At 36.4% G+C, this 22783-nt stretch overlaps 1 protein-coding gene across 1 annotated transcript in view; it reads right to left on the reverse strand.

Annotated features, from left to right (window-relative positions):
- LOC150079073 (retinoblastoma-like protein 1) overlaps positions 1-22783 on the reverse strand; it is a 753431-nt gene that overhangs the window by 528917 nt on the left and 201731 nt on the right. Inside the window, exon 5 of the mRNA XM_090383691.1 lies at positions 12367-12492. Within this exon, the coding sequence (XP_090239817.1) occupies positions 12367-12492 (126 nt within the window). The remainder of the gene's footprint in view (positions 1-12366; positions 12493-22783) is intronic.

Genomic DNA, 22783 nt, shown 5'->3' on the forward strand with positions numbered 1-22783 from the left:
TATAGTATCTTGTATCTTTGCTAGAGGGCTACATAACTTCCATAAATACAACAAAATAAGTTCAGATTGTTCAAACACTTATGTGAAGACATTTTACTCAATTTTCAGCATAAATTTGGCATGATAACCTCATAAAATGAGTTCATACCGACAAACACTGCTGAATGGAGCTCTCAAGGTCAAGGAAACGATTGAAGGCAGTGCTGCCAACGTGTGAAGATTTAATTTACAATTTCCCAGCATTTACTCCTAATTTAATACATTCAATAACATGTAATAGAAAAAGGAAAAAAAAAAATGAATAACTGAAATCAGTATAAAAAACTGAGTTAAAAACAGTTATTGATTTATGAATTTCGAAATCTACCTTCAATTCAACCATATTTCTAGAATGCTCCTTTCTAAGTATCAATATTCCCATTCTGTATATATATTAATACATTGTATATAGATATATATTAAGTAACAATCTTCAAAATTGTAAATATTATTGCAAATCAACAAATAATCTATGTAACTATCCTACTTGCACACCTGTAGCTTGCAAACTATACACGGGCAAGTGTAAAAAGCAATAAACTAAATTATCGTTATTGTATTATTTCTGCATGATGGGTACTGCTACCAAGTGCACAGGGTTTTGTTATTTCTGGTATTAATACTAGTCGAAGAACTCCTTGACTATCCTAAAAGTGTTCAAGGATTGCAACTTTCTGGAGTTACTTGTAGGTGAATCTCTGGTAGATCTATTACTGATAGATTGTTAAGTAGGGTCTTCGGCACCATACAGGAGGTTGATGCAATGAGCGGGATGATCGTTACTTGTTGCATGTGTCACATCTCTTTGATCTCCTGTCTTAGGTCCATATACTCACTGATCTTTTCCTCCTGGGTTTTCTGGAGGTTGCTTGTGTTGGGCACTGTTATGTCAATCAGATAGGTAGTCTTTTCCTTCTTGTCAAAAAGGGTTATGTCCAGTCTGTTGTGTGGGATTGACTTGTATTAGTAATGGCCATATGGTGCAAGAAAGCTAAAGGCTTATGCTGCACCAGCCAAAAAAATAAATAAATAAATAAAAATTTAAAAAAATAATAATAATAATATTAAATAAAATAAAAAACCTATGCATTTCCCACCTTGCACAGGTAATATCCAGCTGACCTTTGAATTTCCCAAAACTGTCAACCTCTACCACCCATGTAGGTAACTTAAACCAGTAATTTATAACTCTGGCTAAAATAAAACTTCCTGCAATCCAGTGAACACATCTATCCCCATAATTTGAATTTATGTTCCCTAGTTCTAGAATCATAACTGTGAAAATTTCATCTCCATTCATTTTACTATTGCCTCTCAAAGCCTTAAACACCTCAACCAAGTTGCCTCTAAGGTGCCTAGTTTCCAAGTCCTAGAAGCTAAGAACAACGAAACAGCAAATCAATCACTTACATTTACTATCCTCCAAAAAGTATTCAGCAAATATTTCTGCTCAATGATCTTTTGAATGTGATAATTACAAGGATCAAAAGAATGCCATGTCTCTTTTTAGGTACAGTCTCCACACTTGAACACAGTATTCCAAGTGTAGTCTAATAATAGCCTTATATAATGGGATTATGATGTCCTTATCTCTACTAGCAAATGTTCAATAAATCATTAAAAGGACATCATAGCCTTTCCTTGAAACCAGTCTACAATGCTCAGAGAACATCATGTCAGACTGTATCATAATTCCCAATTCCCTTTCTTCTACTTCTGACTAGTTAAACTCCACCAAGTGTATAAGTTATTTTGGTTACTGTTCCCCAGGTGTAAGGTCTTGCATTTGCTGGATTAAAGTATAACTGTCACTTTTCTAACCACTCCTAAAGTCTATCTAGGTCACTCTGAAGAAGCTCTGCTTGGCGGCGATCATTAACTACTCTACCAATCTTTACATCATCTGCAAATTTAGACATCACACCCTCTATCATCCCTTCATCGATGTCATTTAAGAAAATCAAAAACAACAGTGAGCCCAATAGTGTATTAAATGTGTTAGTTGTCTGACGGCACCAGGGGTTTCCCCCATCTCCGGAGTGGTCCCAATATTGATCCTCGGGGAATTCCACTTCTTACATTAACCTAATCTGACGAATAACAATAATAACCTTATATAATGGAATTATGATGTCCTTATTTCTACTAGCAAACATTCAATAAATCATTGAAAGGACACAATGGCCTTTCCTTGCAACCAGTCTACAATGCTCTGAGAACTTCATGTCTTGCATTTGTCGATACCAAATTCCATCCTCATATCACTGCTGAATACTTCGGTCATCTGGAGTAGCTGCTGGAGTTGCTTCTTGGTTGCCGTGTAGAGCTTGATGTCATTCGTGTGCTTCAGGTGGGAGAGGATGTACAGGTTTTTCCTTCCTTCTTTGAGGTTATATCAATACTTGATGTTGTTGTTGAGCATGGTGGATAGCAGGTTGAGTGCCAGACAGAACAACAGTGGGTTCAGGGCATCTCCCTGAAAGATGTCTCTCCAGATGGGGATCAGTCTGGTTATGATGCTTTGAACCTTGATGGTTGTACTCCATTTTGCCATTGTTGCTTCTAGGAAGTTTGTCACTGTCGGATTGACTTTGTACAGATTCAGCGTCTCTATTAGCCAACTATGAGGCATGGAGTCAAAGTCCATGCGATAATCAATGTAGGTCATGTACAGGTTTTGACACTTCCTGTAGGCATGCTCTATAACTGTAGCATCTATGGTTGATTGCCCCCTGCACCCTTTGCTCATCCACTTGCTCTCTCTCTGCTTTTCGGCCATTATGTTCTGGCCCTCCAAGTGTTCTGTATCTCCTTGGTTATGCAGCTGGTCAGGAAATTTTACATCGTTGAGAGACAGGTGACTGGCCTGGATTTTGCCAGGTTTCTTGTATCTTGGTCTTTAGCCTTCAGATATGTGATTCGTTGTGTAAGAAACTTTGGGATTGTCTCTGATTGCCTTATCATTTGGGTGAATTGCATTGCTAGAGCTTTTGTGTGTGTGTGTGTGTGTGTGTGTGTGTGTGTGTGTGTGTGTGTGTGTGTGTGTGTGTGTGTGTGCAAGTGAGCTTCTTGTACCAGTAGTTGTGGATGTTATCTTTCCTGGGCTTCACCAATTGTGGGATTCCTGATTAACTGTTGCACTTCTTCCTCCTGAATCTCCCATTGTCTAATCTCTAGTACATCCTTGGTTTTCTTCCATTCTATTTTCATCCAGGGGGCTCGGGTGTTATGTCTTAATTCATTGATCCATATGTTGCCCCAGAACTCCTCAACTGTCTTCTGCTTCGAAGGTCCATTTCCATCTGTCCTGACTGTCCGGATACACCTATAGAAGGCTCTTTGGTTTTCATCAAAACAGTTGTTTATTTTCCTCTGGGAGCTCTCTCTGTATCGGCATAGTCTCTTGCTGAGTGTGAGGAGGTTCTGCTTCAGTGTGTCTGAGTATTCTCTTATTCTTTAATTTTCAGTCTCACATTTGCTGCGAATGTTGTCTCTCTTGAGAATGCTCTTCACTTTTCTATTCAATTTCTTACTCCTATTACCCCATTGGTACAGTGTCAATTGGCTGATCTTGATTCTTAATTCTTCTATCTTCTGCTGAAACCTACTTTCCCAAGCTTGCATGCAGTTTCTTGTTTATTCGGTTCTTCTGCTGCCAGTCTGGCTGTGTGGATGTCCTCCAGTGTTGCACCATTGTTATCGATGAAATGTGGTATTATTTACCAACTGAGGTGGGTCTGTGACGCTTCACAGGATTCTATTGGGTCTCTTCTTCGGTATCATGTAAGCCTTTCTGGGGTCCATTTCTTCAAATTCTGGTAGGGCCATCTTCCATTTGTCTTCTATTCTAGATATCATGACCTTCTCTTGAGACACAACTGCGCACAGTTGTGTCTCAAGTTAAGGACCCCATTCAAAAAGAGGATGCTAGTGGGGTCGTATATAATATTAGATGCCCGGATTGTGGGGAATGTTATGTAGGGGAGACAAAACGTCGTCTCAAAGATCGTCTGGGGGAACACAAAAAAGCAATAAGAAATGCGGAATATGACAAGTCCGCCGTGGCCGAACATTTTTGGGAGAAGCAGCACCAGATCTCCCCAGACGATGCCACTATCACCGATTGGGCGCATAGGTTCTGGGACCGTAAGTGGCTCGAGAGTTTGCGGATCAGCTCTACAACCAACATTAATAGGGATAGGGGTGTACGGATTCACCCCCTTTTAGAGACTATTATCCTAAAAAAGGATGAACGGTTCCGTACGACTTCCGTTCGAGCCACTTCTGTTCCACAATGCAAGAGTGCGGAACACGTGAGAATGGAAACATGTGATGCCTACCATTACCCTGCTGATATTTAAAGGTGTACTGAATAATAGAGAGTACTGCTGAAGAAGAAGGCTGGAGCCTTTGAAAGCTACGGGATTTTATCGCTTTTAACTTAGTATATTTTAATGCATTTTAATCTTGTGTTTTAATACTTTTAATACTTTTAATATTGTAATACGTATATTAATTTTGTAAATACAGGTTATTGTAAATATAGTTATCAAGATTTGTTTTGTTTTATTTTATTTTAATTTTATTTTACTCCATGAAAGGTTGGTGAAAAAACGCTAAGAACGTAATATATCATGACCTTGCCTCTTTCTACTTCAGATGCTCTGGGTTGTATTTCTTCCTGCTCTACCTCCTCTGGTCCCATGTTGTCCATATTCTTTGTTCTTTGTAGTTAAATCGCTCATGTCCTACTTGATTTTTCAAAGACTGCAGGAGCTGGTTCTTTGTGACGATATTCCTTCTCTGGTCTACTATTCACTGTTTGGTGAGCTGTATATTTGGGAATGATTCCAACCACTTGGTATGTAGTCTCAGGCTGTACATTGACATATCAGTCTCTAAGTTGATTATTGCATAGTATGCTCGCATGATCAACGTATTCATTTTGATGCTCTACTTCATGCATTGACATCTTCCTCCTTCGTGGGTGGTCACTAGTGCAGTTGCATAGGAAGCACTTCCAAGTGGTTCGGCTGGATGATCTTGCCCTTTCCATGTGGTAGCCACCATTTGTTCCATTGTCTTCCCCGGGAGACAGTCTCTAACTTTTCAAACTAACCACTCTGCCTAAGCCCTGAATACAAGTAACTTTATCCTGTGCCACACCTGATGCAGTATGATTATTATTTCTCTTTGACATCATCATCCATCTAGGAAAAATGGATGATGAGAGTGGGCCAAGTGTTCTTAGTAAGCCCTATTGCAGTGCGATCCTAACAGAAGCCGTTGGCACACACACACCAACGGTTGACATGGTGATTGGGAAGGTTATTACTTGTTCCACATGCCACATTTCTTTGACTTCCTCTCTTTGGTCTGTGTATTTCCCGATCTTTTCCTCGTGAGTTTTCTGAAGGTTGCTGGTGTTGGGCACTGGTATGTTGATCAGGTAGGCAGCAATTTTGTTCTTGTCAATGAAGGCTCTGCCTGGTCTCTTCTGCAGGACCACCTTGTCCATTATTATGGCACAGTCTTGGTATACTTTATGAGTAGGGGTCTCGAGTATAGTTTGAGGTACATACTTTTAACACAGTATACTTTCTTTGATCAACAAAAGTCAAAAACGGATTGGGAGAGTGGGTGCAAGAGTACATGTGAACAGTCAAAGTTTTTACGGCTCAAATAGTTACTTGAATAGAAATCATGAACTTGAATAGAAATCATGACTCAGACCAGACCAGACCAGACCAGCAAAGCAAAAGGTTCAAACTAGTGGAAGTGCTGTGGCTCACAGGAAAACTGAGAGGGGCGATTGTCCTCTGATTCACAGTCTATTGAAATGCACTTCTCGTTTGATGTTTGTGAAGCAATCAGGAACGGGATATGATATTGCCAAGGGGAATGTCTTTCTGTGTGCGCCATGTAAAGAGTGCGAGGAAATCAGGTGCCAACTCAAAATTGTTATGGGCTTATATGAGAGCTTGAAGGACAGAGTGGATGCCCTCAAAGGATTTAAATTGAGGGGCCCATCAAGCTCTCAGCTGCCCACATCAATGCCTGGGCTTGCACTTGAACATCACGTAAAAAAAAAGGGGCCAACCCCCAAGGCAGAATGCACTGGTCCCAAAGGAACTAGTTGTAGGTGACTATTGCCAGGGAAACGGGAACTATATTGTGCAAAAAGGATAGATCTGCCAGGGGCAAAGGTTAATGGCAAAAAGGGTGATATTGTTGTACATGTTGGCACTAATGATATTAAGAGTAGGAGACCGGCGGAATTACTTAACAAGTACAAGACAATGCTGAAAAAAGCCGTGAGTTAGGGTTGAATTTTAAAGTGTCTGCAATTCTGCCCAGACACAATAGGAGGGAGTATATGATGAGAGCCTTGTTGATGAATATGGCCCTGGAGAGATTGTGCAAGGCTCAAGGGGTAGAATTTTTCTCAGCCTGGTCTGTGCTTGTTAACAGGAGAGACTGCTTCTACAGGGATGGGATACACTTAAATAGAAAGGGTGCAAGAATATTTGCTGATGCTATCGAGGCACACTTAGGTGGGTTGTAAAACTACTAACTTGGAGGGATACACGGACTAATAGATTAATAGTAGCCGATGGCAGAGTTAAAAGTGATTCTTGCACTACTTCTATTGAAATGCAATTGAACAGCAGCCTGAAAAGCAAGGCAATGGGGATTTCCAAGACAGCTGGAAGTCATAGTGGAACAAGTAAATACATGGGCTGTGTTAAGGTAACTAAGAATAGAAACAGGTGCTTGTATACTTGCATGTACATCCATGCTAGGAGTATAGTTAATAAATTTGATGAGCTTGAAGTGCTAGTCAAGACATCAAAGGCAGATATTGTTAGGATATCACAAACATGGTGTCACACAGACATAAGCAGTGCAGAACTGGAATTTGGGGAGAACAATGTGTACAGAAAGGATAAACAGGACAGGAAGGAAGGAGGGGTTATGCTGTTAGTTAAGAAACACAGCAAATCTAAGGAAGTGCATCCAATTGATGTGTGTGTGGACAATGCAATGTTGAGTCTGCTTGGTGTGACATAAGCACTGGGAAAGGGAAAATGAGAGTAGGTGTGTGTGTGTGTTATAGGCCTAATGAATCTGATGAGTATAATGAGCAATTGTGCAGAGAAATAGAGTGGGCCAGTAAATTAGAGTGTCTTATAATGGGGGATTTTAATTTTAGGGATATTCACTCACACACTGGCAAGGCTTTTGTGGATTTATCGGATGATTGTTTCGTACAGTAGCATGTTCGGGAAGCAACTAGAGGAATAATACTCTTTATTTGATTATCAATAGTGATTCTTCATGTACCCAGGATCTGCAGATAAAGGCACCACTAGGTGGTAGTGATCACAGTGTGCTGCAGAGGGATTTACTCAAAGCTGTAACTACTTTGAGTAAGGGAAAAGTTTTTGCTTTCGTAAAGGTGACTACGGTAGTCTGAGACAGTATTTAAATTCTATACGGTGGAACCAACTGATGATGTTACCAACAGCAAATTCTAAATGGGAAGCATTCAAAGAATTAATCTTGGAAGCTACCAGGCTTTTCATACCAACAAAGAAATATTGTTCAAGATTTAGGCCTAAATGGAGATCAGATGAACTAATTTGACATGTGACAGAGAAGAAAAATGCATGGGATACATATAAATTAACATGTGTCACAGAAGCATATGATAGATATAAGCTGGTCTGTACCCAAGTTACAAAGCAGGTTAGGCAGGCGGAGGCAGATTACAAGATATCTTTGGCAAGGGATGCAAAGAAAAACAGTAAAGAGTTCTTTACTTATATAAACTCTAGAAGGAAGGGGTGAATCAGATTGGTCCACTTGATATCGATGGTTCAACTTTTGATGATCCTGCTCAGGTAGCTACCAAACTAAATGAATATTTTGCATCGACATTCATACATGAGGAGTTATTCAAGGAGGGGAATGCCAGAGGTGTATTCAACTCACAGTACGCTCGATAATCTTGTAATAACTGAGAGCAGAGTGCAGGAGAAATTGTTGAAGATAAACACAAGAAAGGCACCTGGGGTAGATGGAATCTATCCAGTTATATTAAAGGAGGCAGCAAAGGAAGTAAGCAAACCCTTAGCCATAATTATGAGAGCTTCCCTGGACTCAGGGGAAGGTACCCATGGACTGGAGATGTGAAAATGTGATCCCAATCCACAAAGGAGGACCAAAGGGAGACAGATAATTACAGACATGTTAGTTTAACTTCTGTTCCAGTGAAATTAATGGAGGCACTGGTTAAAGAAGCACTGCAGGATCATCTAGAGAAGATTTCAGTTATAGCTTGGCCACAGCATGGGGTTTGTTAAAGGGAAGTCTTGTCTGACTAATTTGATTGGATACTGTGATGTGGTCACAAAGGAACTGGATGCAAAGAATAACTTTGATATCATATATATGAATCTTAGAAAAGCCTTTGATACTGTTGCACATGGAAGACTGTTGCACAAATTGGAGAAGTGTGGCATTGGAGGCAAATTGCTGCTATGGATAAAGGGATAGTTGAGTGGGAGAAGACAGAGAGTGGTAATCAATGGACACTGCTCTTCGTGGACTAATGTTATTAGTGGAGTCCTCAAGGTTCAGTGCTGGGTCCATTGTTGTTTTCTGTATTTATAAATGATATTGATGATGGTATATCAGGATTAATGTCCAAGTTTGCAGACAATATTAAGGTTGGCAGGGTTGTTAAGGACACTAATGACAGTACGCTACTGCAACAGGATCTAGAAAATTTGAGCAGATGGGCTGAGAAAATGAAGTAAATGAAGTTTAACATTGCCAAATTTAAAGTATTACATATGAGAAGCAGTAATCCCAGAGTAACATATCAATTCTGTGGTACCACACTGACAGTGGTAGAGAATGAAAAGGACCTGGGAGTAATTGTGCAGGCAGATATGAAGTTTTCTGAGCAGTGTAGACAGTCTGCAAGAGTAGCTCATGGTGTCTTGTCAATGATATACAGGAATTTTTCTAGCAGGGATAAGGAAGTGATTATCCCCTTGTATAAAGCAATGGTCAGGCCACACATTGAGTACTGTATATAGGTCTGGAGGCTTCATTTTAATAAGGATGTAGAGCTGTTGGAACAAGTATAGAGAAGGGCAACAAGATTAGTGAATGGAACAAAGGGTTGCTCTTAAGAAGAAGAAAGGCTTAAGTTTTGCAAATTACAGTGTCTGGAGACTAGGCACCTGCGAGGTGATCTGATTGAGCATGCTCAATGCTGATGGGATTCTTCCTCTTGCTCTGAATAATCACCTGAGAGTGATTATTCAGAGCCAGATTGATTATTCCATAAATTATATGAAAGTGATTATTCCATAAATTCAAATTCAGGAAAGACAATTGTAGGATAGATATGTGGAAGTTTGCCTTTAGCCAATAGGTAGATGATTGGTGGAACAGACTTCCATCTTTTGTTGTGGAAGTTGATAGCTTAAATAACTTTAAGGCTGAGCTGGACAGGTATTTGGAACGAACAGAGGGGTGAAATGGGAGCAGGTTTTTTTCTTTGGCTGATGCTGCATAAGCTTGCTTTCTTGCATAGTATGCCTCTACTAATGCTAATATTTTTTTTATCACACAGAGAGAGAGAGAGAGAGAGAGAGAGATCTAACAGGCAGAAATTGAGTAGGGGTGCAGCAAAATAAAATAAATTAGTTAGGGGGTGCCATTATTAACAGTTTTTCAAGTAAATCAAAAGGTTTTTTTCCAAGTAAATCAATCAATAATCATTCTTCAGCAGAATGATGTATAGGTAAATCATGTTGTTTGAATATAATAATAACACACTCAAAATCTACATTGGTATTATTATCTTTATTTCATAATTGAAAATATAGACTAAAGGGGTCAAATGTTTTGTGGTGACAGTAATTAAGGGTTATTATTATTGAATTCTTAAATTTTTAGTAGAATTAAATGATTTAATAAATTAAACTTGGATCTAAATCGAAGATTTTTATTTTAAGGTTAATTTTATCTAGTAAATAACAATAATACATAAACACCTACAAGCTGTTTTTGCAATATCATCAACATAAAACATCAATTCAATCACAAAAACTTGCTGATCTGTGAAACACATACTGTAGTTTACTTAATCTCGTTACCAGATGGTTTAGTGGACAGAGTTTAAAGTATAATCCCTTTGACTCTGTTCATCAAAGACAGCTCGTAAGTATTTGCATATTATTGTTATTTACTATAAAAAATTAATCTCAAAACAAAATTTTTCCATTTAGATCCAAGTTTGATTTACCAAAACTTTGAATTCCATTAAAAATTTAAGAATTCCATAATAATCAGTTGTGTTTACCATTATTGTCTCAGGTATTGTTTTAGTCACTGAATTACTTTAGTAAGAAATGAAATGTTTTTCTCCATTATGTACATATTCCAAATCAGAAATAAATATAATAATACCAATATAGGTTTTCAGTGCTTTATTATCTTCAAAGGAATTCAAATTCTTAAAAAAAAAATACACATTAGAAAATTTAACAATAAAAACATCAACTATCAGTGAGCAGACTAAACAAGAACAATCCTTATCTCACTTTTCTTAGGAACAGGGCTTAGGGATCCATCTGAGAGGAGGATAAAAATATCAAAATATCCACTTTTCAATAAAAATATATATATAAGAAATCAACAAATTTAACAATAAAAACATCAACTATCAGTGAGCAGACTAAACAAGAACAATCCTTATCTCACTTTTCTTAGGAACAGGGCTTAGGGATCCATCTGAGAGGAGGATAAAAATATCAAAATATCCACTTTTCAATAAAAATATATATATAAGAAATCAACAATATATCCCCAGGGGCTCATCTGGTGAATATGGGCTTGGCACACCCAGGGTCCTGAGCTGGATATCATCATTCTTCCCTTTCTTGGTGATTCCTTTCTACTCTCTCTCTCTCTCACACACACACAGGGTAACTCAGAAGTTTTTTTTTGGCTGATGCAGCAGCAAAAGCCTCAGGCTTCCTTGCACCATATGGCTAATTGTAATAATAATAAGTAATGGACTAAGAAGTGGCAATTGAAGTTTAACCTTTATAAATGCAGAGTACTTCATATGGGTAGCAGTAACCCCAAAGTAACATACCAACTGTGTGGTACAACACTCAGGGTACTGTATAATGAAAAAAACCTAGGGGATAATTGTGGAGTCAGATATGAAGTTCTCTGAGCAATGCAGACAGACAGAACAGCTGATGGAATGACAAAACCCCATCACAGGAATATACAGGAATTTTGCTAGCAAGGAGAAGGAGGTGATTATCTCACTGTATAAGGCAATAGTCAGGTCACATGTTGAGTACTGCTGTAGAGCTGCTGGAACGAGTACAGAGAAGGGCAACAAGATTGGTGAGCAGAAAAAAGGGATGTGCTTACCAAGAAAGGCTTCAGTTCAGCAAATTTGCAGTGTCTGGAAACTAGGCACCTGAGAGGTGATCTGATTGAAGTGTTTAAGGCTTAGAATGGATCAATCAAGCGCAATGCTGATTGGATTCCTCTTGCTCAAAACAGACACATGAGGGGGCACAAATTTAAATTGAGGAAGGATGGTTGCAAAATAGGTGACTGACTGCTGGAACAAATTTCCATCTGTTGTTGTGGAAGTTGATAGCTTAAATAAATTCAAGGAAGAACTAGCCAAACTACTGGAGGGAACAGATAGGTTAAATAGGAGGTGTCAGGTTTTTTTTTTGGCTGATAATGCATATGCTTGCTTTCTTGTATCATTCGTTCTGCTAATGCTAATAACTAAATGTATCCAATCAATTATTTGCTCATAATTTATGCATTAAATATTAAAAGCATTTCGTAATGTAAATCACAAAAAAATAAACATGTGATAATATAGCCCACTGAAGAAAAAAAGGTTGTGCATTCCTTTTTAAAGCTTTTAAAAAGCTGGTCATCAAAAAAGAACCTATCAAGGACAAAATCTGGTCAACAAATAATCCAAATGATCGTGCTATCAGAAATGACCAGGACTATTTATCAAAGTTTTAAAGAAATTTCAATATATTCAATAAAATAACGGAAAGTTCTTTTTTTATTATTATTATTCTCATTTAATTTTTAAGGGAAAGCAATACTAATATAAAACGGGACGTTAGAAATACTTCTACAATAGGTACTTTTTTTAAAAGAGAATAAGAAATACTGCTGAAGTAACCATAATGAAAACAAAACTGAAAATTTATTTTTATCTTATAAAGTTAAAATCCACAATATTAAACTAACCTGTAAATCTTGGATTTAACAAATCACGTCGATCAGATAAAAGTGCATTACTATATACAAGATCAATGCAGCACAACAAGAGGTGATAGGAATTCACTAAGTCATCAGAAATTGCAGGAAAGTGACCTTTTAAAAACGTAATATCAATCTGTTATATTTTAACCAATAGTAAAATAATAATATAATAGCAATTGCGTATACAATTACTAGAATTAACCAGACAAAACCATACAAAGAAATAACTTATTCTGCAATTTATATTAGTGTATAATATATGAACTTGCCTTGTCAATGTCAGCATTCAAATCAAATAAATATATATATACACATATATATTAAGGATAATATAAAGAACCATTAGAATAAGTAAATCAATCCAATAATAATACCATCAGGGATCTAAGAAAAAGCAAAAAAAAAAAAATAAAATAAAATATATATATATATGTACATATATATATTAAAAAAAAAAAAAAAAAAAAACGCTTTTTACCGACGATCCAGATGACTTCAACTGGGGCCAACCACCCAGAATGAAGGCAAAAAACGACAAGAAGTTCTCTGTTTCTGTGATGATCAATATATGCTAAGTAATTTAAATCTAACCAAATATAAACCAGAATAGGCCAGATGTAAATCGAATATAAATAAATCGAAAGAAGATAATAAATTTAGAAATATTAGAATCAAAGGTAAGAAATATAAGTAAAATATAAATGTAAGCATATATTAATCATTGTTGACCCGACAGAGAACGTAATTTAATGATTAAAATAAGATTAAATATATAATACATACTACATATTGACCGTATCTAGGACATAATGTAATAGTCGTCAAAATAATGTGGTGCCCCCTATGTGATGGATACGGTAAAAATAAATAATTAAATTAACGCATGGAGAAACATGCAGATAGTAAGAAGAAAAACTAAAGGAGTAGGAATAATAGAACCCGAACTCCATAAAGGCGAAAAATAGTGGTATAGATAAGAAATAGTTTCTCCTACGTCCTCGGATTGCCCTAATAATTTCGGAGAAATAAAAGTAAAGAGTGTAGGACAGTTTAAAGACATTACAAGATATAAGTTGTGGCTGGGGTATGCCTGGGATCGCAAACCCGTTCCTATTGTAGGACCCTGAGTTGAATTTGCATGTTATTCAGCGCGAACTTAAGTAAATTTAAATTAATTTAATTATATATATTAAAAAATATATATTTTTTAATATATATAATTAAATTCATTTAAATATAAAATATATATTTTATATAATATATATATATAAAAAATATAAAAATATATATATTTTTTATATATATATAATTAAATTCATTTAAATATAAAATATATATAAATATATATATTTTATATAATATATATATATAAAAATAAAAATATATATATATAAAAAATATATATATATATTTTTTAATATATATAATTAAATTCATTTAAATTTACTTAAGTTCACGCTGAAATACATGCAAATTCAGTTCAGGGTCCTACTATAGGAACGGGTTTGCGATCCCAGGCATACCGGAGCCACAACTTATATCTTGTAATGTCTTTAAACTGTCCTACACTCTTTACTTTTATTTCTCCGAAATTATTAGGGCAATCCGAGGACGTAGGAGAAACTATTTCTTATCTATACCACTATTTTTCGCCTTTATGGAGTTCAGGTTCTATTATTCCTACTCCTTTAGTTTTTCTTCTTACTATCTGCATGTTTCTCCATGCGTTAATTTAATTATTTATTTTTACCGTATCCATCACATAGGGGGCACCACGTTATTTTGACGACTATTACATTATGTCCTAGATACAGTCAATACAAAGGTACTAGGAAAGTTTTGCAATATGACGCAACAATGAATCACAGGAAGCTGCTTGTTGCTGCATGTTGAGACATGTTCATACGTGCATAGTAGCCGCCGCGCCAAGTCGATGGGCTTAGTTATTCATTAGTAGTGAGAGTGTAAAGTGCTTGCGATGGCATCGTGGTCACAAAATGAGATAAGGACAGTTTTGCGCTATAATTTCGTGCATGGTTTAACCATAGACCAGTGCTTGGAAGAAATGACTCTTGCACTAGATGATGATTGTCCACATCGTACAACGATATTCAGGTGGTGTAGAGAATTACAAAGGGGAAATTTCACTCTGGAGAATTCTGAGAGGCCGGGAAGGCCACGAACGTCAGTTACGGAGGAAAACGTTACTGCTGTGAGGAAAATGCTTGACAAAAACAGGCGAGTGACCTACCAACAGATAGAGGATACTTTGGGCCTAAATGCACCAGCAATTCGTTCGATTCTGCAAGATCATTTGCACGTGAAGAAACTTTGTTCTCTCTGGGTGCCGCATCAACTGACTGAAGAGCAGATGACACGACGTGTGACTTGGTGCCGGGAGATGTTAAAAAAGTTTGATAAGGGACAATCTCAGTATGTGAACAACATCGTGACAGGTGACGAGACTTGGCTGTACTATTACGATCTGCCGACCAAGGCTCAAAACAAAGTTTGGGTCTTTGATGATGACGACACACCCGTAATTGTCAGAAAATCCCGATCTGTAAAGAAGAAAATGATAGCTGTATTTTTCAAATCGAGTGGAATTGTGGAACGTGTCGTTTTGGACACGCAGAAGACAGTCACAGCTAAGTGGTATACTGAACAATGCCTGCCTAAAGTCATTGGATCTATGAAGAACCTGCGGCCAAAGTCAAGAATGGACACCTGGTACCTCCATCACGATAATGCTGCAGCTCACAGAGCCAAAGCCTGCACCGAATATTTGACCACGACAGGACTGAAACTTCTCGAGCACCCTCCCACAGTCCAGACCTTGCTCCCTGCGACTTTGCACTGTTCCCGCATGTGAAAATGAAGCTAAAAGGGAGGCGGTTTTCCAGTGATGAGGACCGTCTACGGGCTTGGGACAACGAGTGTGCTTTACTCCCTAGTGAAACTTGGCAGAACTGGTTTAAAGATTGGTTTCAGAGGATGGAGAGGTGTATTGAATGTAGAGGAAATTACTTTGAAAAAATTAAATAAACAAAGCTGTATTGCAAAACTTTCCTAGTACCCTTTCTATATAGTATGTATTATATATTTAATCTTATTTTAATCATTAAATTACGTTCTCTGTCGGGTCAACGATGATTAATATATGCTTACATTTATATTTTACTTATATTTCTTATCTTTGATTCTAATATTTCTAAATTTATTATCTTCTTTCAATTTATATTCGATTTACATCTGGCCTATTCTGGTTTATATTTGGTTAGATTTAAATTACTTAGCATATATTGATCATCACAGAAACAGAGAACTTCTTGTCGTTTTTTGCCTTCATTCTGGGTGGCTGGCCCCAGTTGAAGTCATCTAGATTGTCGGTAAAAAGCGATAATATATATATATATATTTTTTTTTTTTTTTGTGTTTTCTTAGATCCCCGATGGTATTATTATTGGATTGATTTACTTATTCTAATGGTTCTTTATATTATCCTTAATATTATAGACATTATGGGTGTATTGCAAGATTGCTTGCAACTGCATTGACTCATAAATGTTATTTACATATTAGTTACAGTTATTGTCGTTTTAACTTTTTCTTTTTTTTTTATCAATAATTATAAATACACATATATATATAATCATCAAGAATAATGCAATAGTGAAGGAAGGGAATTAAGATTTAGATTAGATGAGACTGAATTACAATAACATGAATTATGGATCAGGGTTACTGCTATTACAAAAGTACCCTACAGCCATAATGTATATATAAAAAATATTATTAGTATAAAATACAGTAAGTAGATGTTTATGCATAGAATTAAACTAATGAAAATACGGTGTAACCTGGGAGCGATATACGTTGTGAACGAAGGAGAGAAGAAAGGAACCGGAAAAGATAATTGTAACGATTGAAAAGTAAACCAAATGAATTTTTGAAAAAATGACCAGGGTGGAGATAGCATTGCAGAGTCTTTCGGAAACAGAAGTAAGAGCATTGCTGTCTTTTTCATGATTTTGGTGGATGACCTCTGATGCTATCTCCACCTTGGCCGTTTTTTCAAAAATTCATTTGGTTTACTTTTCAATCGTTACAATTATCTTTTCCGGTTCCTTTCTTCTCTCCTTCATTCACAACGTATATCGCTCCTAGGGTACACCATATTTTCATTAATTTAATTCTATGCATAAACATCTACTTACTGTATTTTATACTAATAATATATTTTTTATATATATATACACACACACACACAGGGTGTCTCAAAAATATTGGTAAAAACGTTTAGGAGAGGTAGGTAATATCTAAAGGAATGTGAATCCATAGGAACCCATAACCAGAAACGTCACGGGAAAGTAGTAGCCAGGCACAAGAAACAGAAATGACACAAGACAGTAATTAGTTATTTAACAGTAACATTTATTTAACATAATATTAACAATGGAGTACGAGATGAATGCATTTCATGATGTTACAACAGATGCTCAAAGGTTCCACCATGAAACGCGATGCATGCGTGACACCGATGCAGCATGGATTGGCAGACACGGTCAAACACACACCTGGAGTTTCTTTGACAGTAGCAGCAGTGTAGACGAGTCTCACCCCGAGATCCATTTCCGTCTCCACAGGCAATTCATACACGATAGATTTGAGGGCCTCCCCACAGAAAGAAATCAAGGCTCGATCGATAAATCAGGTGAGCGTGGGGGCCAGGCAACGGGTCCACCACAGCTATTCAAATGGTCTGTTGAAATGGTCATGAACACACCTTCCATAATGGGCAGGCACCCTGTCATGTTTAAACCAAATGTTGCGTCTCACATTTGCTGGAACATCGTCAAGTAACCCTGGTAGAACTTGTTCAAGAAAGATCCGATATTTAGCGGAGTTCATGCGAGATGGTAACAGGTATGGGCCGACTAAGCAGTCACCGACCATACCCGCCCACACATTTATTGCGAAGCGATGTTGTGCTGCATGGCAGTGCACACTGTGTGGGTTGTCGTGAGCCCACACATGAGCATTGTGCTGATTAAATAAGCCTTCCCACATGAAATAAGCCTCATCCGTGAACAAAACATAGGCTGGAAAATTCAAGTCTTGAAACTTTCTTGGAGAAACCACTGCACAAAAGCCACACATACAAGATGATCTTGGGGGAGCAGTAACTGAACCCTTTGGAGATGAAAGGGGTGTAAGGAATCGTCGTGTCAGACACGCTGTACACTGCAACGAGACACTCCTAAGGCAGAGGGAACGGCACGTGTGCTGGTAATATGATTATTCTGAACGGCGTTCAACACACTTTCTTTCATGGCGGGAGTTCGCGTCGAACGTGGTTTGCCCGCACTACTCCTGTTACCTCTAAATGACCCATAATCGCACAAATTTTGATGCACACGTACAAACAAACGGTGGTCCGGTACATGTCTGTCTGGGAAGCATTCTCCATAAATTCGTTGAGGGGCTTGTCTATTGCCCTCTGCTAATCCACTAGGTGCATATCAGCCAGCTCACTGTTTGTATATCGATGCATGCTCTTCATGTGACAACTACCATGTCTACCGACTTACGGTGACGTTTCCGGTTATGGGTTCCTATGCGATTCACATTCTTTTAGATGTTACCTACCTTCCCTAAACACGCCTGTACCAATATTTTTGAGACACCCTGTATGTATATATATATATATATATATATATAGTACACTAAGTGCCAAGGACTAGAAATTAAAGTATAGTAGAAAAAAGAAATATCGTAGGAAAGAAGTATTGTAGAAATACCCTGGTCTTCCTTGCTCAATAAACATAACTTACTACCTTCACATAGCCTATACAAATTCAATAAACATCACTGTTTCAATTATGATTCTCCATTTGGTTTAAAAATCTGTAACTACAAAAAACATGCTACCAACACAGGAAATATTCTACTTATAGATCTCCAATGCCATAGCAATAATCCTGTCTATCTCCATATATTGATTATCGGCATATTATAACTGATAATCTGTATATCATAAAGAACCATGATCTAAAAACTGCTAAGAACAAAGGATTTAAATTCAGACCAATAAATAAAGCTAACCTAAATAGCATCAACACAGATGCATCTAAATCTAATTCATTTTGCACACAAACTTGCTTTTAAATACACCATTCCACACGAAGCATTCCAAAACTGGGTTATCATCATCTATCAAGACATTGTAAAAGCTATCTCAAATACCTACAAACTGACAAACTATACAATAACTTCTACACACCATACTGAAAATCTCAAGAATTACAGGACAATTTTATCATCACTTTGGCATATTTTGCAAGCAATTCTACTATAACCAACTAAAAAAATGAAATAGAAAATAGTTCCATTTTTACTCCCTGCAATCTTAATCCTGCTTCCACAATTAAAAAGCTAATAGCTTTACACAAAAAACTACATACTAAATTACAGAACTCAACCTTACCCTTTCTGTATTTGATAGCCAAATTCCATAAACAAGCAGTAGGCTTCAGATTCATTACTAGTTCCAAAAATAGTGGCTGCTACATCCCAGGCAAACAATTTTTCAAATTACTCAATACTATTTTTAACAATCTTACATCTACCTGGATCATAAACAATAACTAAGATGTCATCAATACCTTCAAATCTGCTATTACCAAAACCAGATAGAAACTTTTGATTTCACCAACCTCTTCATTTCAATCCCACATTACGGTATTTGTGCTAAAACAACTTTATCACAGATAAAAAGATAAATTGAATATCATCATGCCAGACACACTGTACACTGCAATAAGACCCTCCTAAGGCAGAGGCAAGTGATGTACATGGAACAATTATGTCAATCTCTGTTTACTTAATAACTATATCTTTGATGGCAAACTTACTTATAAACAAATCATTGGTGTACCTATGGGTTTCCAAATTTCCAGCTTAGTATCCCATCTATTTCTACACTATTATGAAGAAATATACACCACAAACAACCCTAATCATAACTTTTTAGCATTCAGATATGTAGATGATATCCTTGTTTTAAATACAAACTTTGAACCTTAGCTAAAGCAATTTACCCCATTGAACTTAAACTAAATAAAGAAAACTCTGCTAATCACACAGTCAACTTCCTTGACCTCAATATTACTATTAGCAATGCTTCTCTTCTATACAATTTTGATATATATATATGATAAAAGAAATAAATTTAACTTCAATATCATCTACATTACCAATTGGCACTCTAATATTTCCAACAAAGTACATAAAAATATAATTTGTACTCAAACCATTAGACTTGCTAATATATGCAGTAACCATTTACTGTTCACCAAAGCTCTACAACTACTTTACAATAAGCTAATTAATAATAACATCCCTATCTATTTTATAAAACAGTTTCAATATATAGTCTCCCATTTTATCATGAACAAATTTAGTTATAATTTACTATGAACTGGTCAGTTCTAATTGTATATGTACAGCTGTAATATTATTTGGTAGGATTTACACTATTTGGTAAGTAATAGCTATACATGATTTACTATGGAATTATTTTCTTTGGAATGATTACTTTTTGTTTCTTTACTCACAAAGTTTTTACTTTTTAAGTATTCACTTTCTACATGTATTCACCTGATATGTTCTAACAACTATCCATGAAATTACTTATAATTCACTTCCCATGTTCAGCCTTTTTAACATTTCTGATTCTGTTTTCAGGTTTGGATAATAATATATGTAGGTAAATGCAATTTTTATGGGTTTTGGATCCTTCAAGAATTTGGCGCCTTAAAACTCTACCTTTTGTCCTCAGTCAAATAAGTATTACCTTGGATTATTTGCACTAAATCTGTTCATCAAACCATCTTCGGATATATACTAATCTCTTTCAGTATTGAGCATATTCAATACTGCTGAAATTTTATTCAGTACCTGTTCACTTTTGGATTCATCACCTGTATGCATCTAATACTATCTTTGGATCTATGTGACTTTATTTATATTACAGAATTTTCTGCATAAGTTATTTTCTACATTCTCTTAAGGATTTGAGGCCTAACACCCCAACATTGGGTCTGCAGTCATCTAGTTATATGCCACCTTGGATTTATTTCTTATTCTTTCATCATTGGATTTTAACTAGATTTACTTAAAATCACCTAACATCAAACCACCTGTGGATTCTTACTAATTGATATTACTTCAGTGCTTGTTTCACTTCTAACTAGTTAAATAATGCATTATGAAAAGCTTAATAAAGATGCCATTTTGGACTATGGGTTATAATTCTTAGCCTTGCTTCTCCATCTGAGGATATTATGATAGTCTACATATTTCCTGCTTTTCACGCTTACATATGTAATTACTCATCCTGGATTTAAATAGTTTTATGTGTAAATAATACCCCCCTATTTGGAAAAATTGATTGTTATACTGGGATTATACAACATCCATATATTTCTCTAAATATACAGAAGCCATATCACTTGGTCGACTTCAAATTAATTTTGCTCTACATTCATTTTTTACTTTCTGTTTTACTTAGCAGTCACTGCTATGTTCAATACATATTATTTACCTATGAACTGCTTTATGTTTATTTTCTGAAAATTTTATGACTTTTATCTGTAAACTACTATTATTCTAACCACATTTCTATGTTACAGATATACTTTCTCTTTTCCAATTTTACTCTTATGTATCTCTACGCTATTATTTTTTAAAAATACGACTATAGAGGTCACTATTTCCATTTCTCTACTAAGTCTCTCTATTTGATCAAAAGGTGACATACTGGGATTATACAACATCCATATATTTCTCTAAATATACAGAAGCCATATCGCTTGGTCGACTTCAAATTAATTTTGCTCTACATTCATTTTTTACTTTCTGTTTTACTTAGCAGTCACTGCTATGTTCAATACATATTATTTACCTATGAACTGCTTTATGTTTATTTTCTGAAAATTTTATGACTTTTATCTGTAAACTACTATTATTCTAACCACATTTCTATGTTACAGATATACTTTCTCTTTTCCAATTTTACTCTTATGTATCTCTACGCTATTATTTTTTAAAAATACGACTATAGAGGTCACTATTTCCATTTCTCTACTAAGTCTCTCTATTTGATCAAAAGGTGACACAAGTAATTACAGACCTGTTAGTTTGACTTCTATTCCAGGGAAAATAATGGAGTCACTGGTTAAAGAAGCATTGTAGGATCACTGAGGTGAATAAGGCCTTGCTCATAGACAAGACAACAGAAATAATTCAAATACAGCAAGGGTTTGTCAAGGGGAAGACTTGTCTGAGAAATCTGATTGGATACTATGATGTGGTCACAAAGGAACTGGATGCAAAAAATAATTTTGATATCATATACTGTACTTAGATTTCAGAAAAGCTTTTGATACTGTTGCACACTGTGCAAATTGGAGCAGTATGGCATTAAGGGCAAGTTGATATAATGGATAAATGGATGGTTGAGTGGGAGAAGACAAAGAGTGGTAATTGATGGGTACTGCTCTACATAGTCTAATGTTATTAGTGGTATCTCTCAGAGTTTGGTGTTGGGCCAATTGTTGTTTTGTACATTTATCAATGATATTAATGAAGGTATATTGAGCTTAATGTCAAAGTTTGAAGAGGATACAAAGGTTGGCAGAGTTTTTAATAACAATAATGACAGTAAGCTATTGCAACAGGATCTGGAAAAGTTGGGTGGATGGACTGAGAAGTGGCAACTGAAGTTTAACATTGACAAATGCAAAGTATTGCATATGGGTAGCAGTAACCCAGAGAAATGTACCAACTATGTGGTGTAATACTCAGGGTAGTGGAGAATAAAAGAGACCTGGGGGTAATTGGGCAGTCAGATATGAAGTTTTCTGAGCAGTGTTGACAGCAAGCCAGAGTAGGTCATGGGGGGTCTTGTCAATGATATACAGGAATTTTGCGAGCAGGGATAAGGAGATGATTATTCCCTTGTGGCCTGGCAATGGTCAGGCCACACCTTGAGTACTGCGTACAGTCTGGAAGCCTCATTTTAGGAAGGATGTAGAGTTGCTAGAATGAGTACAGGGAAGAGCAACAAGACTGGTGAAGGGAACAAAGGGTTGCTCTTATGAAGAAAGGCTGAAGTTCTGTGAATTGCAGCTTCTGGAGACTAGGCACCTGCGAGGCAATCTGATTGAGGTGAATAAGGCCTTGAATGGATTGAGCAGGCTTGATGCTGTTGGGATTCTTCCTCTTGCTCATATTATAAACTTGAGGGGGCAGAGATTGAAACTGACGAAAGACAGTTGTAGAACAGATGTGCAGAAGTTTGTCTTTAGCCAGCGGGTAATTGATTGCTGGAACAAACTTC

This window comes from Mastigoproctus giganteus, chromosome 10 (assembly GCF_048544385.1).
Source record: "Mastigoproctus giganteus isolate SK-2022 chromosome 10, ASM4854438v1, whole genome shotgun sequence".
NCBI classification, from domain to species: domain Eukaryota; kingdom Metazoa; phylum Arthropoda; class Arachnida; order Uropygi; family Thelyphonidae; genus Mastigoproctus; species Mastigoproctus giganteus.